Raw genomic sequence first — 24,161 nt, forward strand, 5'->3', positions numbered from 1 at the left:
CAAGTCATGAGAGAAGATTTGAGAATGTTGTTGGGAGCCTGTATGAGCAGCTGACCTGGCACAAGCATCAGCATTTTCATTGCCGATTATACCTGCATGGCCTGGTATCCATGCTAGAACTATGTTGATGTTGAGATCATAGCACTCTTTCAAGTTTTCTCTTATCTTAAGTATAATTGGAAACCTACTTTTTGAGCGAAATGGATTTGAGAGGATGGATTGAAGGCAGCTTTTGGAGTCTGATAATATAATAGAATTGTTTAGGCCATGGGACTTAATAAATAAAATAGCTTCAAGTATAGCAATTGCTTCCCCTGTGAATACCGAAGTGACAGTTGGGCAGCTATAACTTAATACAATTCTTGTGGAGGGGATCCATACTGCAACACCAACTGGGCTCATGTGTATTTTAGAAGCATCAGTGAAAATCTTATGCCAATTTTGGAAATCTGAATGCATAACATGAGAAAATGTTTTGTTAGCTTCTATGGTGAACTTATTAATGCCCAGATCTAAAATTATTAAGGGTTGGAAGGTGAGTGCATTGAAAGGCATTGAGAATAGCGGTAATTTCGAAAGTTGAAAAAAGGGGTTAGGGAGTTGAGAGTACAATAGGTAACTATGGGCAAGACATGATCTCTTATCTTGAGAAATTTGGTTATTGTTGTATAGGCCAACTAATTGATCTAATTTATGCAGCAAAGGGTGATCCCGGAATTCCGCAAATTTAAAAAACAGTTTATTAGCGAGGAACTGTCGACGAAGCGAGAGGGGAGGTTCTACACACTCGACCTGCATAGCATTAATAGGACTAGATTTCATAGCTCCTAATATAATGCGCAAACATTTTGTCTGTAATTTGTCTAACTTATCTAAACCTGCCTTATTGCCTGGAACCAAAAGTAACGTGCCATAATCCATGTGGCTACGAATTATGGCATTGTATAGCAATCTTTGGGTGAAGGGGTGAGCCCCCCACCAAACGCCAGATAATGAGCGAAGGATATTAATATTTTTTTCACACTTTTGGGAGATGTAGTTAAAGTGCTTTACACCTGTCAATTTTTGATCCAACCATACACCCAAGAACTTAACATTATCGACAAAAGGAACTTCAATATTGTAAATTTTGACTTTGATTACAGGGAGACGTCTTTTGTTGGTGAATAAAACTACCCTACTTTTGGAAGGTGATAGTGTTAGCCCATGTTGCAAGAGGTATGATGAGAGATATTCTAGAGCATGACACAAACGATTAGAAGAAGCCTGTATAGACTTATCAGAAGTATATAGAACAATATCATCTGCATATTGCAAGATTTGGCAAAAGGGGGAAACTGTGCTAGAAATATCAGAGGTATACAGGTTGTATAGTAAAGGACTGAGAACAGAACCTTGAGGTAAACCTTTCCAAACTGTTTTAGGAGGTAGGTATGAGGATGGGCCTTTAATGGTAATTGTTCGCTCCATTAGCATATTGCATATGAATCGAGTTAACTTCGCTGGAATACTCAGCTGAATGAGTTTGCTCCTGAGCAGAGGAAGAGACACGTTATCATATGCGGATTCTATATCTAGAAAAACTGCCAAAAGAGGTTCTTTTTGGAAAAGGGCTAATCTTATATCAGTGGTAAGGATACCCAAGCTATCTAATGAGCTCTTCCCCTTTCTGAATCCAAACTGGGAATCGGAAATGAGGTTATTGTATTCAACAAACCACTCAAGTCGATGTTTGATCATATGTTCACATATTTTTGCAAGAGCAGATGATAGGGCAATAGGTCTATAACTGGTGGCTTTAGATGGACTCTGACCTGGCTTGAGTATAGGAATGATCACTTGATTTTTCCAAGATGGAGGTATGGCACCGACATCAAATAGGTTATTGATAATTTTGAGATAATATTCTTGGGATCTGATTGAAGATTGTTTAAGGAAAGAATAGGGGATGCCATCGGCCCCGGGAGAAGTGTCAACTAAGCCATCCAATGCCAGAAGGAGTTCTGAAAAAGAGAAAGGGGAGTCTAAACTATGAGTTGATGAGAGAGGGGTTGGAGGTGAAGGGAGATAGTCTTCATTAGGAACTGAAGGGGGAGACAACCTATCTGCAAAGGATTCAAGCCATACAGATGGATCTACACTTGAGTCATGCTCCGAAGGATTGTAAGAACCCCTAAATTTTTTAACTTGTTTCCATACAATTGTAGATGGAGTACAGGGAGATAAGCTCTGGCAAAAATTGATCCAACCTTGTTTTTTCTTTTTGGCAAATAAATTAGTGGCCTTGGCAGCAGCTTTTTTATAATTAATGAAGTTGGTCAAAGTCATGCTCCTATTATATGTTTTTTCGGCTAATTTTCTATCCTTAGCAGCCTTGGTGCAATCTGAATCCCACCAAGGAGTTGAAATTTTACTATTGGATGGTTTTTTTATGGGAAAATTTTGGTCAGCACTATATATCATGGCCTCTGCTAATTTATTATAATTTTCAACAGCATTTGAATGGTTAGGATTGGGAAAGCTTAAAATTTTTTCATCAAGGCAAGTGGAAAATTGCTGCCAATTAGCATTTGTTAATCTGTATTTGAGAGAAGGGGAAAAATTTTGAGCAGGGATTACTTTATCAGGTAATGAAATGATAATAGGATAGTGATCACTGCCATTAGAATTTTGAAGGATGTTCCAAGAAATAAGAGAAGCAAGACAAGGAGAACATAGGGTCAGGTCAACTGCACTTTTTGGATTTTGAGAAGGAGCAACCCTGCGGGTTGGAGAGCCATCATTTATTATGCAAAGATTACATTCATCAAAAATATCAAGAAGGGAAAGAGAAAAATAATCAGTAGTGCTAGAGCCCCAAGACATGTGATGTGCATTAAAATCTCCCATTAGAATCATAGGAGAGGGAATAGACGAGATTAAATGGAGGATGTCTGCAATCATAGTTGAATGAGGTTGAGGGATGTATATAGAGACCATGGAGATGTTCAAAACTTTTGCAGCAACAATATTTATACCAGGATGTTGGTTTGGAAGGATTATTGGGGAAAAGGGAAGGGTGCGTCTTATAAATAAGGCACAGCCTGCACCAACACCATCTGCTCGATCATCCCTGAGGCATGCATAGCCCGGGACCCTGAAGTGTGATCCAGGGGCCAGCCATGTCTCAGATATGGCGATGGCAGAGGGAAGGTATTTATTTATAAGATGAATAAGGCTTGGTTTCCTAGGACGTAGGCTTCTGGTGTTCCATTGAAGGATGGTCACTGGGGCCATGATTGTTACAAAGGGATAAGATGTGAGATAGTTTATGGGCAACGTTGGACGGTATGTTAAGAGTGTTACTTGATATGAGACTTAGAATGAGTGAAAGGAGAACCTCCAGGAGGTTTTCATTCTGTACTGTAGAGGAGGGAATAGACTGATGCATTAATGCTGAGCCATTGGGGAACACTGAAGGTACCTCAGCAATAATGGCCTGATGAGCAGCTTTATCATAGGACTTGCTTAATGGGGCTCTAGAGTGTGGAAGAGAAGTAACAGTTTTCCTATATGAGGTAGTTGGAGCAGAAGGAATACTAGTCTGGCTCGTGTGGGTTGTAGGGGCATTATGGGATGAGGAAGGATTACTTAGAATTTCTGTGAATGGCCTTGTAGATTTTGGGCAACGCTTTGCTGCCTCTACATAAGAGATGTTCTCTTGTGACATTATTATTTTAATTGTTCTTTGCCTACCATGTTCAGGACAACCTTTATTGGTGGAAAAATGTTGTCCAGAACAATTAATACAATTTGCATCTTTTTCTAGTATATTACATGAGTCACCAGAGTGGGATTGGGCACATTTATAACACCTTGAGTTGGATCTGCATGTAGTTTTAATGTGTCCAAATCTGCTGCAGTTCTGACATTGAATGGTGGGGAAGAGGTAAGTTTCTACTGGAAGGGAGTTATGGAATAGGAATATTCTGGTAGGGAGTGATTGGCCTTGGAAAGTTATAACTATAGTTTGGGTTGGGATCCAAGAAACTTTATTATCCTCAATAACTTTTCTATTGAGTCTGCGAGCTTTTAAAATCTTTCCACAACCTGTGGGAAGATCAACTGACTCGACAAACTCATTCATGGATAAGTCCACCGGAACCTGGCGGACAATACCCATCTTTGTAATATTATAATTAGGTATATTTGCTTCATATTTGTTTGCAGTTAAAAGTGGGTTATCTAAAAATTTGTTGGCATCTGAAGCTGATTTGAAGGTTACTGCTATTTTATTCCTACCAACTTTTTGAATACCATCCGGGCATATATTGGCAACTTTATGTCTGTATAAAAGTTGACCAAATTTTATAGGTCTTATTGTTAAACCTGAAGAGGGATCTTCTTCAGTGCGGGAAACATGAATAATAAATGGACCTTTATCTAATGAGGTGTATTCTTTAATCCCCACAACTAAAGTTGGGTGATTATATATATTCTGTATGGATGCAGAAGCCATATCGGTATCAATAATTGTCTTTTTAGAGACTGCATTTGCGTTATGTGTTGCGCTGTCCTGTAAACGACGTTTCGATCCAGGTAATGGAACATCCGGAGGATCCGGAGGTTCTGGGGGGGTTATATCCATAATGGATAAGTTGGTAGTAAGTCTAAGTTAGTAAGCACGCAATTAGATATCTATGTTAAATTGTTAATAAATACTTACTAGTAAAAATACTCCACCACCAATAAGATAATAAAAACTGCTATACACAAGTTATTAATAGGCACTGTGAGAAAATGTAATTATAAACTGTAATAACACTCGACTCACGCGTGTTAGCTACCGAAAAAAAGCTTATGCGTTTTAGTAATAGCAATAAATGCAAAAAGAAAGAGTGTTATAAATATGACACTGACAGTAGCATGAGTATGACAATGTGTCAGTCATGGTTCAGATTTCAGACTTCAGTTGATTGATATTTATTATTTCATGATTTCGTTTTTGGACTTTCGGTCAATGGTAATGTTTGTTGACAGTAAGTTTTGAGGTTGTTTCGAAATATATTAAAGTTGCTATTATAAGTGTATTATAGTATAAATGTCTTAAAAATTTGAATTGGCTATGGCATCCACCGGGGGTTATTTCTTGTGTGTATTTCTTACATTTATATTTCTGTGCGATGGGGCTAAAATTAATACACCTCGAGTCTTACTACCGTGGTTTGAGAACCGAAATGTAAATTTTACGTTTGAAATTATAGAAGGAGGGTGCTATACATGGTGAGTAAACTGATATATCGCAAATATATTTATTAAAATGCTAAATATAATACTCAGCATGGATATAATCAAATTTCAATTTCAGGAGCTTGTCTCGCGATGACATCATTGATTTGGAGCCTATTTATGATGATACATGGGGTCACTGTTCCCGTAGTGCCCGAGTTTCTGTCTCCAAATCATGTGTACCTCCGGGTTCAGTCATAATTTTAGCTGAGGAACTAAATTCTAATGAGGTACACAAATTAAATTTTTTGGCGGGAATTTCAGTTCAATTCAGATAATTACGATATTTCATTCTAAAGTCCCTATCTATGTTGGCCTGTTGGTTCTTTGACTTATAATTGTTTATGTATGTATTTTCATATAAACAAACAACTATCCCTCAAATCTCATCTAAGGCTTTGACATTAATAATAATTATGCACAATTAATTTAAAATTCATTAGGTAGTGTAAGAACTGGTAGTTGGTATTGGACACATTAAGGAATAAAAAAAATATGTCAAAAAGGATCCCACAAAACTCCATACCTATATTTTTTTAAATTTTATTCATAAATTGGTAGTTCCTCACCCCTCTCCAATACTAGTAAAATTCTTACCAATGTAAGAATGTAATTATACACTTTAAAATAAAGGTATTATGTCCATCATTTTAGGCAGTGTTTTTGTAATGTTTAATATGTAATACTTCCATGATTTTCCAATAAATATGACTGCTTATTTACAATCTCTTAACTATTCTACATATCCTGATCTTTTTCGGTAATTATGTACTAGTTATGTATAATGTTGTATACTTCTTCTATGTATTAGATGAGATGCATGTTATGGTCAGTGTTTTTACTGACATACTAATCCAATAAAGGGTTAATATGATATTGGTGTCTGACAAAATAGAAACCATATAAATGTTTCCACCTACATTGACATGTACTTATTTAAGTTAGGTGAACACCTTTTTTATCCACAGATCATAAGAGGTGATGTTGATATCGATAAAATCAGCTTTCTGAAAATAATAAGTACAACTTGGAAGTTGTATTTGGAAGAAGCACCTGAAGCATTTGAAGTTATTGCTTATGATGAACAAGGTACTACTATGTTCACTTACTCCTATTAAAAAAAAAAAACTAAAAAACAAACAAAAAAAAAACAGCGTACTTATAAATTACAGAGACCAGAGATTACAACTACGGTCTTCTTGGGTATCACATTAGATAAAAAGCTTAAGTGGGGTCCACATACTGCCCAACTAGCAGATAGAATCAGCTCTGTGGCATATGCTGTTAGAAAGATAAGAGAGTACACAAATGTTGCGACCGCTAGATTAGTGTACTTCAGTTACTTTCATTTACAATCCAAGGCTAGAGAAATCATTATAGTTTTTAGAATTTTAGTTTTGTGTACCCACTTATTTGAGGGTACCCTTAGCAAAAAAAGGTATTGAACTATGCTTACTACCAGGGTGAGGCTTCTTTGCACAGGATGCCAGCTAGTTGGGAACCACAGTGGCACCTATCTCTGCAGGAATGTGCAAGCATTATTGTGTTTTGGTTTGAAGGGTGCCATAGCTAGTGAAATTAGTGGGCTAATAAGACTTAACATTTTTGTATCAATAATCACCATTGTCGAATCCTGAGCAGCACTGCACTGTAATGGTCATGGTGTATCATTTAACATCTTGACTTGACTGTCTTGGTTGCCTTATCCCTTTTTTTCATAAAAAAAACTTTCTGGTACTTGTTGCTAATTAAATTTATGAATTTTAAAATGATATGCTTTGCATTTTACATATAATAGGATCATTTGGCAAATCAAAATTCTATTGCCAGATAATATACAGCCTAGGTGTACCCAAAAAGTCTATACTTAATATTGGACAATACAATAATTGGTATATTTCTAGACTATAGTTCTAGTTTGGGGCTTAATAATTTGGTTGAATTTAGTCAATTATGTATAAACTGAAATACATTGACTAAATTATCATATTTTTTAATAGGTAACAAGTTTTCTACATTGGAAGGCATAGATTTCGATTGGAGGATTGAAAATACTGGGAGCACACTCAATGATGATCCTATAGTAGAGTAAGTTGTATTAAAAATATTTAAGTAATTAATAATAATAATAATAATTATTATTACAGAACAAGATTATATTTTAATTTTATTAAATTTCTATACTGTGTTAAGTGCTACTCATTTACACTTAGATTAAGTAATTAGTAAAACAACAAAAAACAATACCAACAAATATGTATTATGTCGCGCCAAACACCTTGTCCTACCTAGTATTAGAACCAACTATGGTAAAAATAATATAACATTTGCAGGAGCATAGCTATATAATAAGCTTCCGAAAACTGTTAGAGAAGCGACTTCGCTCATCATTTTCAAACAAAGGCTGCTATATCATTTACAAAGCAATGAATAAAAACATCTTATCATAATAACAATAAACTATATCTTGTAACTTGGACCACCCGCTTAAAAACCGGAAAGCAGCATGAGTAAATTTGCCTCTCACTCACTGATTTTATGTTCTCATGTAAGTGACGACAGTCTTAATGAGAAATTAAAGTTCTTTAAACCGAATTTTGAGAAAAAATAAGAAATTGCGATTAATATATTCATATTGGTGAATTGTATAAGTCTTTTTTGATGTATTTTCACATTAATTAACCCCATATGTAAAATAATTAATTTGGATTTTATTATTATAACAGTTTGGTTCCGTGGACCAAAACAGACTATGAAGCACCCAAAGGCATATCTGAGCTGGAAGCCAGAGGACTTCACGCCCATTCAGTGCTTTTGTATGGCAAGGCTATGGGAGATTCAAAGGTGACAGTGTGCCTACAGAGTATATGCACAGACTTCACCTTACAAGTGATTGCAAGTGTGGTTTTAAATCCAGCTACAGCCTATATTGCTCCAGGTGATGCTCTTCAATACAAGTAAGTAATTTATTTTTAATCTCACTTATAATAGGAATAACAGTTAATATATCATGTTATTTTATATTTTATGTTATTTATATTATTTATATGTAAAAAATACATATTTTTTTTATGAACAAATTTACATGATATACAATTTTTTTCTATCAGTACAAACTAAATTAATTTTCTTAGGCATTTAAGCAATTTGAATCACCTCACCAGCATTAACAGCTTTAGTATTTAAAGAACTATAAGTTGTGTGTATAGAATTTTAATTCTAAATAAAAATATTAATTCAACAGTAATTACAAATAACAAAAATATCATTATATATTTTTTGACAGTACAGTCACAATTCGGATTTCTTCGCCTACACTTATTGAAAAAGCTTTTCTCTGTAGAACAAAAACTATAACAAACAAATATTTTTTATTTAAATTTCGAAATAATTTGCCACTTATCAAATTGTATTCTGAACATGCAATACTTTTTGCACCTGATGAAAGAAAATTTACCAAAGCTCCTTTGCACAGGATGCCGGCTAGATTATGGGTACCACAACGGCAACTATTCCTGCCATGAAGCATTACTGTGTTTCGGTCTGAAGGGCGCCGTAGCTAGTGAAATAAGACTTAACATCTTCTGTCTCAAGGTAACGAGCGTAATTGTAGTGCCACTCAGAATTTTTGGGCTTTTCATTTACCCGTAGCGGCACTGAATTGTAATGGGCAGGGTGTATCAATTACCATCAGCTGAACATCCTGATTGTCTCGTCCCGTATTTTCATTAAAAAAAAAAAAGAAAATAAAGTAAAAAAGTCAGTCTTTAAGGTGTAGGTTTGCTCTATATCGAAATAGTTTCGAGCCACTATTCATTGTGGTTAAATGTAAGGAGCTGTTACTAGGGAGCCCCATACAGAAATCCATTTTTATTTTACAGTTAATAAATATTATGTTATTTGCAGGGTCATAAGAGCTAAAGCAGGCCGTTTGACAGTACAAAATGTTGCAGACACCATGTATAATATAAAAGTAGACAAATCACCAATTGCAATTCTTGAAGATGCTCTGAGTATTGTCAGAGGCAAAGAGCTTGGTACAACAGCTGTGCACTTAATGTCTGGATCTACAGAAGTGGCTACCGGGATTTTAAATGTTGTTCAACCGTACTCCATCAGAGTAAATATACGACCACCTGGCTTGCTTATAGAAGGAGAAGAATTTACAATATATTGTTTATTGTTAGATGGAGACGGGCATGCATTAACAGCAGGTCCAGATGTTTTAATTAGACTTTCAGTTGAAGGAGATGCAAATGTGGAATTGTTGAGATCCACAGAAAATGGAACGTTGACGAATGCAGTGGCACAAAATTCAGGAAAATTTACTGTTGTGGCTCGATTGTATTCTATAGCTGGAAGAACTATTACAGAGAAGGTAGTGATTATTATTCCAAAAATTTTTTTTTATGTGTCATATACATACAGGATGTTAAGAAAATCTTGTACTATATCTTAAGGCGTATATTGGTATCAAGTAGTGAGAACATATAAATATTGATTTTCTGAAAATAAGCACATTAAAAAAAAGTGAAAAAAAAAGGTAATAACGTACCTAATTATAAAAGTTTGGACACCTCATGTTCATTTTACCCCGCCCACACACCCATTTCATTCATGTAGCGGGGGGCGGGCGGGCGGCGACAAACACCGAAAATTTTGTAATTATAATATAATATAATATACTAATTAACTAACAGTATAAGACCAAAAATCACGCAATTGACGCGATAGCAAAATTTGCACATCCTATCTCGATGCGCGTTGACAGATGACTGAGTGAGTGTAATGACACACTTTTTACACAAATTATCTTGCCCCAAGTTAAGCATATATAGCCTGTGTTATGGGTTACAAGACAACGATATATTTAATACAATGTACTTACTTAAACATACATAAATTCATATAAACATACATAAATACATCTAAACATCCATGACTCGGAAACAAACATCCATATTCATCATATAAATGCTTGCACCTACCGGGATTCGAACCCGGGATACCCCCTAGTGGTATAACCCTAGCCCATTATGATGCTGTGCCACTCAGGATTATTCAGAACCCATAATCCAATGCTGCACTGTACTTGATCTCATCACCTTGAGATTTAAGTCTCAGTTGCTTAGTCACCCTACAGGCTAAAACACAAAATGTAGTGCTTGATAGCATATATCCACTATTATGCAAAGGAAACACCCCTGTTATATTACTCAAATACAACAAAGTAGGTGCTAGACCTAAAAAGAAAATAAATTCTATCTTTTAGTTGAATTTTATATAAAGCGTGCTTTTTAGTTTTTTTTAACTATTATTTTTTAATCTGTAGTTGGCTTTGTAAGCCTTTAGGTATATGATGTGTTGAAATTGGCATGTAGAATTCCATAGGGTGATATCTATTTATTTGTTTTTGTAAAAAGAAATATTTGTATATATTTAATAATTTATATTGTAGGTACAAGGTCAAACATCTGGATTTGCTATTAGCCCATTGCAAATTGTGCCTCCTGAGATGTATGTCGCATGGACAGATAGTAAACAGTAAGTATATAGATAGTAACTAATTAATCTACTAATTATTATATGTCTTGTAATACGATTAATTCGTCTAAATATTTTTCGTATCATCAACATACATCAACCTTAGAACCCTGTAGACTTATACCTACATATCTGCAATGTAAACAGTTTAGTCAACCAACTGAAGTGAGCGGGAGAACAACATATCGTAATTGGTCGGGTAGTAATAATATTTTAAGAGTCGTAAACAATTGCTACTGGCTAATGTGGATTTATGTAAGATCTGTATCCCCAGTGTCGTGTGTAAAGTACTCGTTATTTATAAGGCGTCTACGGAGTTATACTGACGAATTATAAATAACAATTGATATGTCCATACATTATAAAGAACTACGGCGATACAAAGCTATTACACGAAAGAGAAAGTGTATCTAGCTTTCACGCTTTTGTTCACAGTTCCTTTTATGTGACACGGCCTTAAAATAAACACAAGTATCAGACAAAAGTGGAGCAACATATAAAACGCGAAAATGGCTAAACCGATTTAATTTTTTTTTGTCATTCATTTACATCGATATTTTGTTCGATTCCGAAATACATATAAAAAAGCAAATAACTACCTGCTTCTTTAGAAAAAGCCGGAAAAAAAATCGTAATTGGTAATTTTGTTTAGAAGTTTTTTGAGATTGAGACGATTCGGCTACCACATGTCTTCATCACAACATCCTATAGATAAAAAAAATTGAGTAAAATAAATAATTTGGAATCTATATAATTTTTTCAGAGAGATTCAGCTGAAGCATAGTGGTGGAGGTGACCAACCCGTTTTGTGGTCCGAGGGAGATAATTACCACAGTGCACTGAAATTGTCACCGAGTGGGTTACTCACAGTACGAGGTGTGGGTCAACTTGATGTCAATGTCTATCTAGAAAATTATCATCATATTAATGCAGTTGGAAGGTAAGCAATTATATAATTAGTTTTAGTCATTGACGTGCAATAAACATCTAGACTCCTAATCGCCTATTAAAAAAATCATTCTATTTATATTATTATATTATTTATAAGTATACATTAACATAAACGGATAACAAAATTTTCATTCAAATTAAGGCCTTATTTCGTGGCAGTAATGTTCAAAGTCCGTTGTATACGCTCATTAGAAGTAGTAACCCTATGTCATACGAGGAGGAGGACAATTTGTTTTAGTAATCCAAATGTAATTATTTAGCAAAATTATTAAAAACGTCAAGTTCGTTACTCAATTTAGTCCTTTTTAAGTTTGGATATGCTGCTATTTGGACAGTTTTCACTGAACTGTGTCACTGCGTGGTGTTGCATTCAAAGCGCGGTCACAACTAAACTAAAACTCTGCCAAATAGACGCGTAGGCAGAGATTTGCTTCAGATCTTTGATTGTGAGTTTAGTTTTTATTGTATGTTTCTGTAGTATTTTTAATTGGTGTAATTATTTGCCGCAATTGTATTGTCGCTTAGAATGTTTGGGTTTTTTTAAAAACCCTGAGTGGCACTGTTTTGTAATGTACAGGGCGGATCAATTACGACCAGCTGAACATTCTACTAGTTGCGTCCGTTATTGTCATAAAAAAACTGAATCTTTTAATTCATGCACAAATTCGTACACTACGCCCCCGACCGCAAGCAGTGACTACGTACCTAAAACAGCGCTAATTTTTTGGATGAATATTTGATGGGTAATGCAGCTTAAGCAGTATGTCGGGACCGTGACAAAATGTCACTCCATTTAGTCTCTGTCTTCTTCCAAACACACGTGTGATTATGTGTATTTACCTATTCCAGGATACTTTCGGCAATCCCAGAGCTCGTGCAGGTATCCAGCTCGGGGCACGCGCGCGTCTCTCGTCCTCATCACCTGCACATCGCGCTTTCAGCTACTCACCCCGCTACTGGAGAGCTGTTCAACTTTCACAGGTACTATTTGTCACAGAATGTTTTTATAACACAGTCACAATCCGATAGTTGAACTACTTTAATACTAAGATTTAAGGATCACCCGGAAGCAGGGCTTAGTTGGAAAGAGTGCTGGGACTTAACACGAGAGGAGTGGGTTCTAACCCCGTATCGTCATAAATTTTGTCACAAATTAAATTAGTATTCTTTATCCCAGAGGTGAGGGTTGAATATAATAACATTATCAAATGACTCAAGTAACTATTGTTATAAGTACTTACAGAAAATTGACTGCATTTTTACATGTGGTTGTCAAATGTATGTCAGATGTAATATTTGTGACATTCAAAGCGTGGTCTTGGAGAATATTCTTCCACATACAACTCGAAATGAACATTGATACCAGCCTAACGAAACTTTCTAAAAATAAAGTGATTCACTCGATTGTATGAAACGTGCAGTCATTATTAGATTGACAGATGACGGCTATAATCTTGTAAAATAACGGAGATAGCCGAAATCCACTACCTTTTTCAGCAACTGATCGATTTCAAAGTTAGCCGGATTATACTTCGTCACCCAATTGAAATAAATATTTCAAACATATGTCAAAGCTCACTGCACGTTTCAACTAAACTAAATTAATTTTTTTACTTAGACAGTACCGCCTCTTATTACGTAGTATTTACATTCTCTTTGATGGATACCTTCAAAGAGTGCATGCACCTGAAAGGAAAGAGATACTTCGGTATGATCACTCATCAACAATTCAATCAAAGATCCGTTTCTTCTACAATTCCAATAGAAAATATTTTAATTATTTCCAGATGTGACTGCAATTCATTTGCTGTTTCATTACTTGATGGCCCGGAGCCCTTCAACGTCACTGCTGTGCCCTGGATAGAACCACTTGGTAAGTATTTACACTAGCAATTTTAATTTAATTGTTAAAACGGATTATTGTATTATGATATTATGTGATTGGTATTTTGGAAAAACTTACGAACAATTTGTTATGTTTTTAAAGTGATAACCTTCACTTCTGGGATTAATACACAAATAAAATTTAAAAATAAAATTTTATGAACGATGCAGTAAAGTAGATCGTGTAGATGGAGCCACAACCTGAAAGTTGAACAAAGCATACAACATTTTATCAACGATACGTCACTCGAACGGTACGCTCAGTTGGAAGAGCCCTCGCATGGTACGCGAGAGGTCGCGGGTTCTAGTCCCGCATCGTTCATAATTATTTTTTTCATTCTTTAACATTTTCACGAAGAAGTAACTCAGCAACATCATAAAAATAAGAACTACACTGCATGTTAAAATATTCATGATAACCTGGCAACGGTGTGGTACCAGAAATACGTGAATGTACGATAGATAATAGTAAAAATTGGCTTTATCCCTTTGACACCATTTTGGTATCATCTCGTATCATCGTCCATATTCTGACTCTGAGTTACGAATGACGCCAATAATGACATAAACAAAAGAGTGTGAGTGTGTTTGTATGGGTATCCAATGGCAAGTAAGAAACAATGGAGATTTCGTTGGCTTTACTTTGGTATTTGTACCAAACATTTATCGCAGTAAACCTTTAATAATTTTCTCTAGGCATATACATAGGACGTACCATGCTCAAGCTCCTATGTTGCCCATACTGGTAATTGGTGCACGCTTTGATTTATAAAAGTAAGGGCCGATACGAGCAGGACGTTCAGCTGATGGTAATTGATACACTCTGCCCGTTACAATGCAGTGCTGCTGATAAACAATCCTGTTCAGCCTCACTACAATTGCGCTCGTCACTTTGAGACAAAAGATGTTGAGTCTCATTTGCCCAGGAATTTTACTACCTTCAGACCGAAACACAATAATGTTTAGATATCAAAACAAAAAATCTAGGAAGTTCATGATATCAGTGTTAGGAATATACGTCCTAACGTTTGCTGAGAACTTTCCTTTTTGCGAATCGTGCTGCTGCCTCGTTTGTTATCATTCTAGTTATTAAATAATCCTTTCATGTTTTAAAGCATTAATATCTCTATATTTATTTTTTCTTTATTTATATAATGTTAATTGTTCATATCTATTGTACTTGTACAAAAATTTGGTGGCAGTTTTCGCAAATAAAGCTTATTATTATATTAATGCTTCATGGCAGAAAAAGGCGCTGTTATTGTTGGTATTCATAATCTAGCCGGCATCTTGTGCAAAGGCGCCTCCTAATGGTAAATTAATAATATTTTAAACAATATTTTATGTTTTTAACGTGATAACCCTCACTTCTAGAATTAATACACAAATAAAATTTGAAAAACAAAATTTTGTGAACGATGCGGGTCTCGAACCCACGACCACCGGCGTTCCGTGCAACTGCTCTAACCAACTGAGCCAACCGTTCGAGTAACGTATCGTTATAAAATCCCGTTTGCTTTGTTCAACTCTCAGGCTGTGGCTTCATCTACAGGATCTACTTTACAGTTGACAACCTGCTCAACCCCAATATTTGCATATTAGGAAATTGATTTGAGATGTCGCTCTTGTAAATCTAAACAATATTTTATGTTTTTAAAGTGATAACCCTCACTTCTAGCTAATACACAAATAAAATTTTGATGTAGATGGAGCCTGTTGCGTGATGGAGTGCTGGTGGGAGTCGCGTGGGGTTTCCACAGTGAGAGTGTCCCGGGGACGTGCGGGAGAGGTTGCTCGAATCACCGTCACGGCCGCCCCCGCGCTGGTGTGGCCTGCTGCCGCCGCACTTCTGACAGGAGCCACTGTCCCAGTACGTATTAACCAGACAATATAAGGCTGGGCGCAAACGTTCGGATACCGGACGACCTGTATAGCCGAGTGGTTAGCGATCCCACCTACTAAGCTAGAGGTCCCGGGTTCGAATCCCTCTAGGTGCAAGCATTTATATGATGAATATGGATGTTTGTTTCCGAGTCATGGATGTTTAAATGTATTTATGTATGTTTATATAAATTTATGTATGTTTAAGTAAGTATATTGTATTAAATATATCATTGTCTTGTAACCCATAACACAGTCTATATATGCTTAACTTGGGGCAAGATAATTTGTGTGAAAAGTGTGTCAATATTATTATTATTATTACCGGATTATGTTTCCTGATCAGGAATTCAGATTCGGAATTCCGTGAGACTAGCGCAAACGTCCGGTTTTTTTGTTCGGATTTTTTTACAACCAGTACGAATAGAGACACTTATTGTGAAAGCACACGTAAGTGTTAATAAAAATTTAAGAGTTATTAAAAACCATTTTGCATATGTTATGTTCCCAAGCCAAGTCCTTTACGTCTCCATTGTGGTAGTTCTTTAAGGAATAGGAGGACAAACGAGCGTACGGGTCACCTGGTGTTAAGTGATCACCGCCGCCTACACTCTCTTGCAACACCAGAGGAATCACAAGAGCGTTGCCGGCCTTTAAGGAAGGTGTACGCGCTTATTTGAAGGTACCCATATCGTATCGTCCCGGAAACACCGCACAAGGAAGCTCATTCCACAGCTTTGTAGTACGTGGAAGTCTGCATTATTGATCCCATATGCATGAATATTGTTCGACGGCAATTATTAAATTTTTAGCTTCACACAGTTACCTACAATGAATCTATAGACGTCCACTCGCTACAAAGCTCGCGCGGATCTGAATTGAAATTTCCGTGCGTGTGCGGCGGCTGAGCCGAAATGTACGCGAGAGCTGCGTTCGGGATGACGTCATTGAGTTTTTTCCGTTCTTACGAACCGAACGTTAGGTTTTTTCCCGTTCGGAAATAATAAGAATAATGTGCGCCTTGTTCAATATTTTTTATGTAATATGAGCATTCAGGTTTCCTAATCTGAATTCCTGATCAGGAAACTTACTCCGGTTTCCGAACGTTTGTGCCTAGCCTAAATGGCCTATATTGGTTTATATAGAATCCACTGTAATTGCATTGTATAGAATCATTTGTGGGCTTGCTTTGTGAGCATTAATTTTGTAATTTTTAGTTATCATGCGTTGGTATGCTATAACATGGTTCATCATGCTCACTCAATGGCATTGATTGCGGCGGCGTCGTGTGCCGGGTCGTCTCCTTCCCTCGAATATGTGCGAAGGGAACCATGGCTGGTCCATGCTTCAACTTTGACTTTATTATCTTTTAGTGTCGAGAATGCATATGGCCAAAGTAAAGTGTAAAGTGCATAGACGGTAGAATTATTTAAGGACACTTTGACTGGTTAACACTATCACTGCTAGCCACAGAAAGGTTATATATAGCTGTGAGGCCACACTAAAAGGGGTTTAGACACATTTTAACCACACATGGCTTGTTTAAACAGCACAGTGGTATTAAGTCTACAATATCTTGTGTTTTAACAGTAAAAGTACATCTACACCCATGCTTTAAATCCTCTATTAAAGATTCTGAAACAGTTAGCTTATTGCCAACATTAAAACACCCAATGTTCTAATAACCATTACATCATCCAAAAGAGTGTTGTAATGTTGTACTGAATTTCATAATAACACTCTTATGTTTTTTTTATCCCATCATGTTCAAAGAGTTTTAACAGACAGCCACATTCTTATTGCTCGATGCGTGGTATCTGTATGAATTTCAAAAAAAGAACATTTTCGTTTACGGGCGTTCCACACTACCAGAACGTCGCGCGCCGTAAAAAAAAGTAGGTTATTCGAATCCCCGCCATTTTTCTTCGATATTTTTATTGTTTTGTTTACAAAAAATGAGCGATTCATTTTAAACGCTGCAAAAGAACATTATATTCGAGTGAATTTTAATTATTGCACTATACAAAATGTAAATTACTACTAAAATAAATAACTGTTTCACTGTGTACTTACTTTATTTGTATATATATAGCAATTAATGATATTAGGTTACTACTAGGACTGGTGTTTTAATGTTAGCAGTAAGTTCTGTTCCAGAATCTTTTAGATGATTCATTTTCTGGGTGTAGATAAAGTCTTGTATGCAACTGTTGATGATTAGGCATTAAAACACTCATGTGATACTATTATCACACTCGGCTTTGCACAATCCACATTCATTTTTTAGTACCCCTTATTACACAACAGTTGCATAAATAACTATAATTGATCGCGCATATATTTTACCACTAAGTGCAGTCCGTCTAGGCTTTTGGTTATGTAAGAACAGGACAAACGAGCAACCACGGGTGACGTAATAGTATGTAATTACCGCAGCCATTACTCTTTTGTAACACCAGAGGAATCACAAGAGTGTTGCCGACCTTATGAAAGTGAATCTGAATTCGAAAACACATCCAGAGGGCGGGTGAGGATAGAACCGGAGGCTCTGAAGTGAGAGTCGATATTTCAACAATATTAAATCGCCCCCGACGCTTAAAAAAGTTGTAAATGCGTAGCTTTGCTTGTTAACTTATAAGTTAATAACAATTGTATCATTTTTACTTGTTACGTTCATACTCCCGATCTCGCCAGTGCAGGAATAAGTGCACGCGACGACAGCATTATTTCCTTAAAATACTTGGCGTGGATATATCGAGCAACGCTCAGTTCCGTGGTCACTTGGAAGAGCAGGCCTCTAAAAAGCTTGGTATACTCAGTAAGGCGATACAGTACTTCACTATAAGCCACCGCCTGCAACTATATAAGGCGCAAATTCGGCCTCACATGTAATACTGTTCTCACCTCTGGCGGGCACTTAACATTATCACCTTGTACCATTTAACCGCATACAACGAAGAGTTTCTCGAATCATCGATGTCATACCCGATCGGCGAAACTCTTTGGAGTTGCGTAGAGATGTGGGATCTCTGCATCTTCTACCGCATTTATCATGGGGAGTGCTCAGAAGAGCTGTTTGGTTTGATTCCAGCGGCCGAATTCCACCACCGGAAAGTCTACATGCAAAATACCACCCGTCAAGTTGACGTCTGGTATTCCACAACCGTGCGATTTCAACTAAAAAATTTCTTGCCTCGCACAGCCAGTTTGTGGAATCAAGTACCGGATGCTGTTTCCCGAACCGTTACGACTTAGGGACCTTAAAGAAAAGAGTATACTCCGACCTTAAAGGCCGGCAACGCATTTATTGACACCTGTGGTTGCGGATGTCCATGGGCGGTTGCCTCACCTCTCCCCATCCCGTGAGCCTCTTGCTCGTTTGCCCCCTTTTATATAAATAAATCTATCTATCATAAATTATTTTTATTGTTATTTTTTTACCAAAACTTGTAGACACAGCTCAAAAGGATTCAAACCCCGCTCTTCCGGGTAAAGTAAACATCTTTATGAGGCATAAAGATGTTAACTTATAAATGTTAGTATTTTTGTTCAAGTCTGCAGTTGTAATTTCATTGTACCAGATCTAGTTTAGAAAATTGAAGACATCTCTCTTTCAAGCCTAAATAATTTCATTGTGGTTTTCCCAGAATAGAGTTAAATCACATGAAGGTAGAAAAGTTTTATTTATTACTTTTTGTACGCAGGTACTGGCAGAAGGTGAAGCATTAAAGCCGCATTCTTTGGAACCCAGAGTGTCAAGTATAGAAGTAAGAGGTGGACCGGCTCCATACCGGTATCCTGACATGCAACTCTTTACCATGAAATGCAATCGGGTGAGTTTTTATACAGGAATAAATAAAAGAAAATTGTGGTTTGAATTCATACAATTCATGTAGAAAGATGATATTGTATGTGCTTTTAATAATTTAGCTAGAGTTAAGAGTTCCTTCATAGGTATTGAATTTAACAATAAAATACCAGACAGTGTACAATGACTCACTGAGGATAAAGTCAAGATATATATAGCTTATTTGACAAAGGAGGCTTACTATAGTATCGTAGATTTTATCGAGGATAATGATGCTTGGTTATTGTCTGGCTCTGCAAAGGCCACCTAAAAATGTATGATAAGCTGTAATATGATTTAAAAAATGGCCTGGGAGTTTCTTATCACACAAATAAAATTTGAAAAACAAAACTTTATGAACGATGCGGGATTCGAACCCATGACCTCCGGCGTTCCGTGGCGCTGCTCTACCCAACTGAGCTAACTGTACGAGTACCGCCACGTTATAAAATTCTGTTCAGGTTTTTGTCAATTTCCTAATATGCAAATATTGGGGTTGAGCAGGTTATCAACTGTAAAGTAGATCCTGTAGATGAAGCCACAACCTGAAAGTTGAACAGAGCAAACAGAATTTTATAACGAGGCGGTACTCGAACGGTTAGCTCAGTTGTTTAGAGCACCGGCACGGAACGCCGGAGGTCGTGGGTTCGAATCCCGAATCGTTCATAAAGTTTTGTTTTTCAAATTTTATTTGTGTATTAATCCTAGAAGTGAGGGGTTATCACTTTAAAAACATAACATATTGTTTAGTTTCTTATCAGTTCTTATCTGCCACGTGATAGCCCCTTTACGAACTGATGTAACTTCATGACGTTTACCAAGTGTTATTGCAATATATTAAGTTATTGTCACTCCCTATGGTAAATTAATATACTTCTAATTCTTTTACATTAGAGACTGATATATTTGATAAACTGTATGTCGGTTATTTACACCCACTAAAAAGCGAATAATACTTCATCACGGCTTATTCAATAATGCGAAATACATTTTATAATTATTACTTTTTTTTTGTGTGTAAATTATGGTGTATAATTATTGTGCTCTGACTGATCCCGCGGATTAGAAACTTACAATAGTCGACTCTAGCAGAATTTAACCAACTTTAGCAGAATGAAAACTGCATACTCGTGCGAGACAGCTCAGTGTCATGCAATACTTAGACATAGAAACTACTAGCCGTAGAATATACTAGCCGTAGATAGAAGATGGACACTTAATTCGCTGTCAGTGTATGTAAATGAGATAGCAATAGTCTGTGACTTGTGTCATGTTTTCGTTATGGAAGGTTCTGGATGATTTGTGCAATGCAATAGACAACAACGTCCCATATTTTAATAATAACTGAATTCACAAATTCACAACAAATTCTTCTATTACGTATTAACAATCAGAATTTATTTAGTAGTAAATTAAATGGTATTGCACTGAAATACGGTGGATGAGGGCAGCGCAGGACCGATAGGCGTGGAAATCTTTGGGTGAGGCCTTTGTCCAGCTGTGGACGTCTTCCGGCTGATGATGATGATGTAGATAATGAGTATTGCACCATGGCAGGCATTGTTTGTTGGGAGCCGATGAACGGGGTCCAAACAAAAAAATCGCATACGTGAAAGGGATAGCAGATACTGTAGTATATCGCTTACTCTCAATACCAAGCTATCTTATGTGACAGAGATCTATTGTTAATCTTCTATCTACGATACGAGCGTATAAACTACCTGATAGCCCGATGATGCGTGAACAATTTTGATTTGTCAATAATATATTATGCGCGTTAAGTAGTTGGAAAGTATTCAAAATATTAAGGAGCTAATTGCAAGTATGACTGACTGTTTACGACTTGTCAATTAAAATCAGTTGCAGTAACAAGAGATACGCTTCGTTTCCTATCTTGCTAGTATCTCCGTTAGAGATGTTTGTTTCTATATGCGCTAGTATGTTGTATGTCTTTGGTATATATAGTGCTCGGGCGCCATATGAAGAATTTAACGAAAGAAAGAGAAATTTAAGGAAACAAATATTATGAGTTGTCAGTACATTTTTGCTCTTAATAGTGATTTTCATTATTATTATAACACTAGAAATAAGGGATTGCTTGTATATCATTCTAGTAGGCTTCATAAGATACATAATAGCTTTAAGGGTAAATGTATACACTTCTAAATAAAAGCCCCATCCACTGTTCAGGCATTATCTATAAATAAATTTAAATGTTTTATTAAAAAGAGCGCAAAAGAAGATGCTGGAAGAGTTTCATGCGCCATTTTTTTCCGAAGCGGTAGTAGTATCTAGTATATTAGAAATGACATCAAAAAGAATTCTAAAGGAATCAATTTTGAGAAAATAAATGCCTTTTATGAAGTTCTTCAGCAATCTACAAAATAAGGAAAGTCTGTTTATGTGCACAGAAAGGCGACACACAGCTACAGTTGAGTTCTGAAATGGAAGGAGAGGTTGAGTCGGCCGAACTAGGCGTGTCGTGCGCGTCCTACGTCAGCAAGATTCGCTTGGAACCGAGCGAAACGCCCGGAAACTGTTCTATGGCCGCCAGGTATTACCTAATATGTTGCAGTAAAAGATTTATTGTTTTAGTACAAAAAAAATAAACATGTGTTGAATACGTATTTAAAAAAAGGTTCTATTAGAAATCTGTGTCTTTCTGTTGTTTAGCGTTCAACAATCTTTAGTTTAATAACGCAGTAAATGATTTATAAGCGATCATTCATATTAAGGTTCATAAATCACTACACAAACTGCTTTACGTTACTCTGCCTTTTTTATATATTTTTTTAAACTAGTGGTGTGTTTAGTAACACCTCACCTCCACCAAAGATAGTAGCAGAAAAAAAATCCGCTTTTTCATGTTATGTTTATATTTTTTAAATGTTTTACGGTTATACTTTTAGTACAAGTTCCAAAAATAAATTGTTTTTATAAATGTGTGAGTAATAAAAAATATATATACCCGCATTAAAAGTATGTATTGAAACGTCTTGTTAATCAAGAATATGAGTTTATCTACACCCATGCTTTAAATCCTCTATTAAAGATTCTGAAAGAGTTAGCTTATTGCCAACATTAAAACACCCAATGTTCTAATAACCATTACATCATCCAAACGAGTGTTGTAATGTTGTACTGAATTTCATAACAACACTCCTATTTTTTTCAATCCCTTCATGCTCAAAGAGTTTTAACAATGAGCCACATTCTTATTGCTCGATGCGTGGTATCTGTATGAATTTCAAAAAAAGAACATTTTCGTTTACGCGCGTTCCACGCTACCAGAACGCCGCGCGCCGTAAAGAAAAAAGTAGATTATTCGAATGCCCGCCATTTTTCTTCGATATTTTTATTGTTTTGTTTACAAAAAATGAGCGATTCATTTTAAACTGTGAATATTCGAGTGAATTTTAATTATTGCACTATACAAAATGTAAATTACTACTAAAATAAATAATTGTTTCATTAATACTTATTTTATTTGTATATAATCAGTAATGAATGATATTAGGTTACTACTAGGACTGGTGTTATAATGTTAGCAGTAAGCTAACTGTTTCAGAATCTTTTAGAAGATTCATATTCTGGGTGTAGATATAGTCTTGTATGCAACTGTTGATAATTAGGTATTAAAACACTCATGTGATACTATTATCACTTTCCAATCCACTTTCGTGTTTTAATACCCCTTATTACACAACAGTTGCATAAATAACTATTACAGTTCAGCCAGTTTTTCATTACCTACTTAGTTACAATTTAGTATAGACATATTCCAAGATAATCCTAAAACTTTTGAACGCGCAACCAGAACTTTTAACCGCGATTCTCCACATCTATACAGCATCCTAAATAAAAATATTATGAATTTTTTTAAGAGTAAATATTTATAATTTTATTAAACTTTACAGAATTTGGTTACGACCCGGACAAGATGTATCGCTCAAAGTAACGTTATTAGATTCCGCCAGTAGAGAACTGTTAGATGAACAAGGTCCGCAGATGTCATGGGAAGTTCAACCTAATCACATTGGAATAGAGTTTAAATCGGCCGATAGACTGTTTGTTGAAACGAACCCGGAATATGATCCTGTGCCGGTTCCAATGAGCTATTATCAGGTAAATGACTTGATTTATGAGCTTATTGATTATTTCGTACCTATCATTTTATGTTTATAAGAAATACATGGAGTATGAGAGTACAGGTGATGCTTACGAATTCAATAACGGTCCACAAATTATAATAACTTACATAAAAGATATCTTAATCTAAAGAATAAGTTTATTTTGTCAATGCCATCCGCTTATTAAATTTAACACTGCATAAAGAAGACATTTATAGACCCCACACCATCAACTTTCCTCTACTCGCCTCAACTTCACACCGCTACACTAGCGCCTCCTCTCCGACAACCGCTTCTCACTTCACTGAACTCGTTAATATATGTTCAAATTGTTTATCTACACCCATGCTTTCAATCCTCTATTAACGATTATAAAACAGTTAGCTTATTGCCAACATTAAAACACCTATTACATCATCCAACTAGTGTTGTAATTTTCATTACAACACTCGTTTGGATGATGTAATCAGTACAATGTAATTCAGTTTAACATTGTATCATCCGTTTTCATAGTAACACTCCTTTGGATGATAGTATGGTTACTAGGACTGGCTTTGTTAAAGTTAGCAGTCAGCTAACTGTTTTAAAATCTTTTAAAGAGGATTCATTGGTTGGGTGTACATATATAGGTACGACAATTAGGTATTAAAACACTC

The 24,161-nt window shown here is 36.0% G+C and overlaps 2 protein-coding genes across 3 annotated transcripts in view; one reads left to right on the forward strand and one right to left on the reverse strand.

Moving 5' to 3' along the window:
• The window catches only part of LOC126965958 (protein 5NUC-like), a 203,257-nt gene that overhangs the window by 30,887 nt on the left and 148,209 nt on the right, over nucleotides 1-24,161 (reverse strand). The gene's annotated exons all lie outside the window — the stretch shown is intronic.
• LOC126965930 (nuclear pore membrane glycoprotein 210) overlaps nucleotides 4,996-24,161 on the forward strand; it is a 49,842-nt gene continuing 30,676 nt past the window's right edge. The window contains exons 1-14 of the mRNA XM_050809724.1: nucleotides 4,996-5,262; nucleotides 5,348-5,498; nucleotides 6,237-6,357; nucleotides 7,269-7,356; nucleotides 7,995-8,225; nucleotides 9,175-9,646; nucleotides 10,727-10,812; nucleotides 11,576-11,752; nucleotides 12,613-12,744; nucleotides 13,551-13,636; nucleotides 15,354-15,517; nucleotides 19,233-19,361; nucleotides 21,787-21,929; nucleotides 23,293-23,500. Coding sequence (XP_050665681.1) covers nucleotides 5,105-5,262; nucleotides 5,348-5,498; nucleotides 6,237-6,357; nucleotides 7,269-7,356; nucleotides 7,995-8,225; nucleotides 9,175-9,646; nucleotides 10,727-10,812; nucleotides 11,576-11,752; nucleotides 12,613-12,744; nucleotides 13,551-13,636; nucleotides 15,354-15,517; nucleotides 19,233-19,361; nucleotides 21,787-21,929; nucleotides 23,293-23,500 — 2,346 coding nt within the window. The 5' untranslated portion in view covers nucleotides 4,996-5,104. The remainder of the gene's footprint in view (nucleotides 5,263-5,347; nucleotides 5,499-6,236; nucleotides 6,358-7,268; nucleotides 7,357-7,994; nucleotides 8,226-9,174; nucleotides 9,647-10,726; nucleotides 10,813-11,575; nucleotides 11,753-12,612; nucleotides 12,745-13,550; nucleotides 13,637-15,353; nucleotides 15,518-19,232; nucleotides 19,362-21,786; nucleotides 21,930-23,292; nucleotides 23,501-24,161) is intronic.

This window comes from Leptidea sinapis, chromosome 9 (assembly GCF_905404315.1).
Source record: "Leptidea sinapis chromosome 9, ilLepSina1.1, whole genome shotgun sequence".
Classification (NCBI taxonomy): domain Eukaryota; kingdom Metazoa; phylum Arthropoda; class Insecta; order Lepidoptera; family Pieridae; genus Leptidea; species Leptidea sinapis.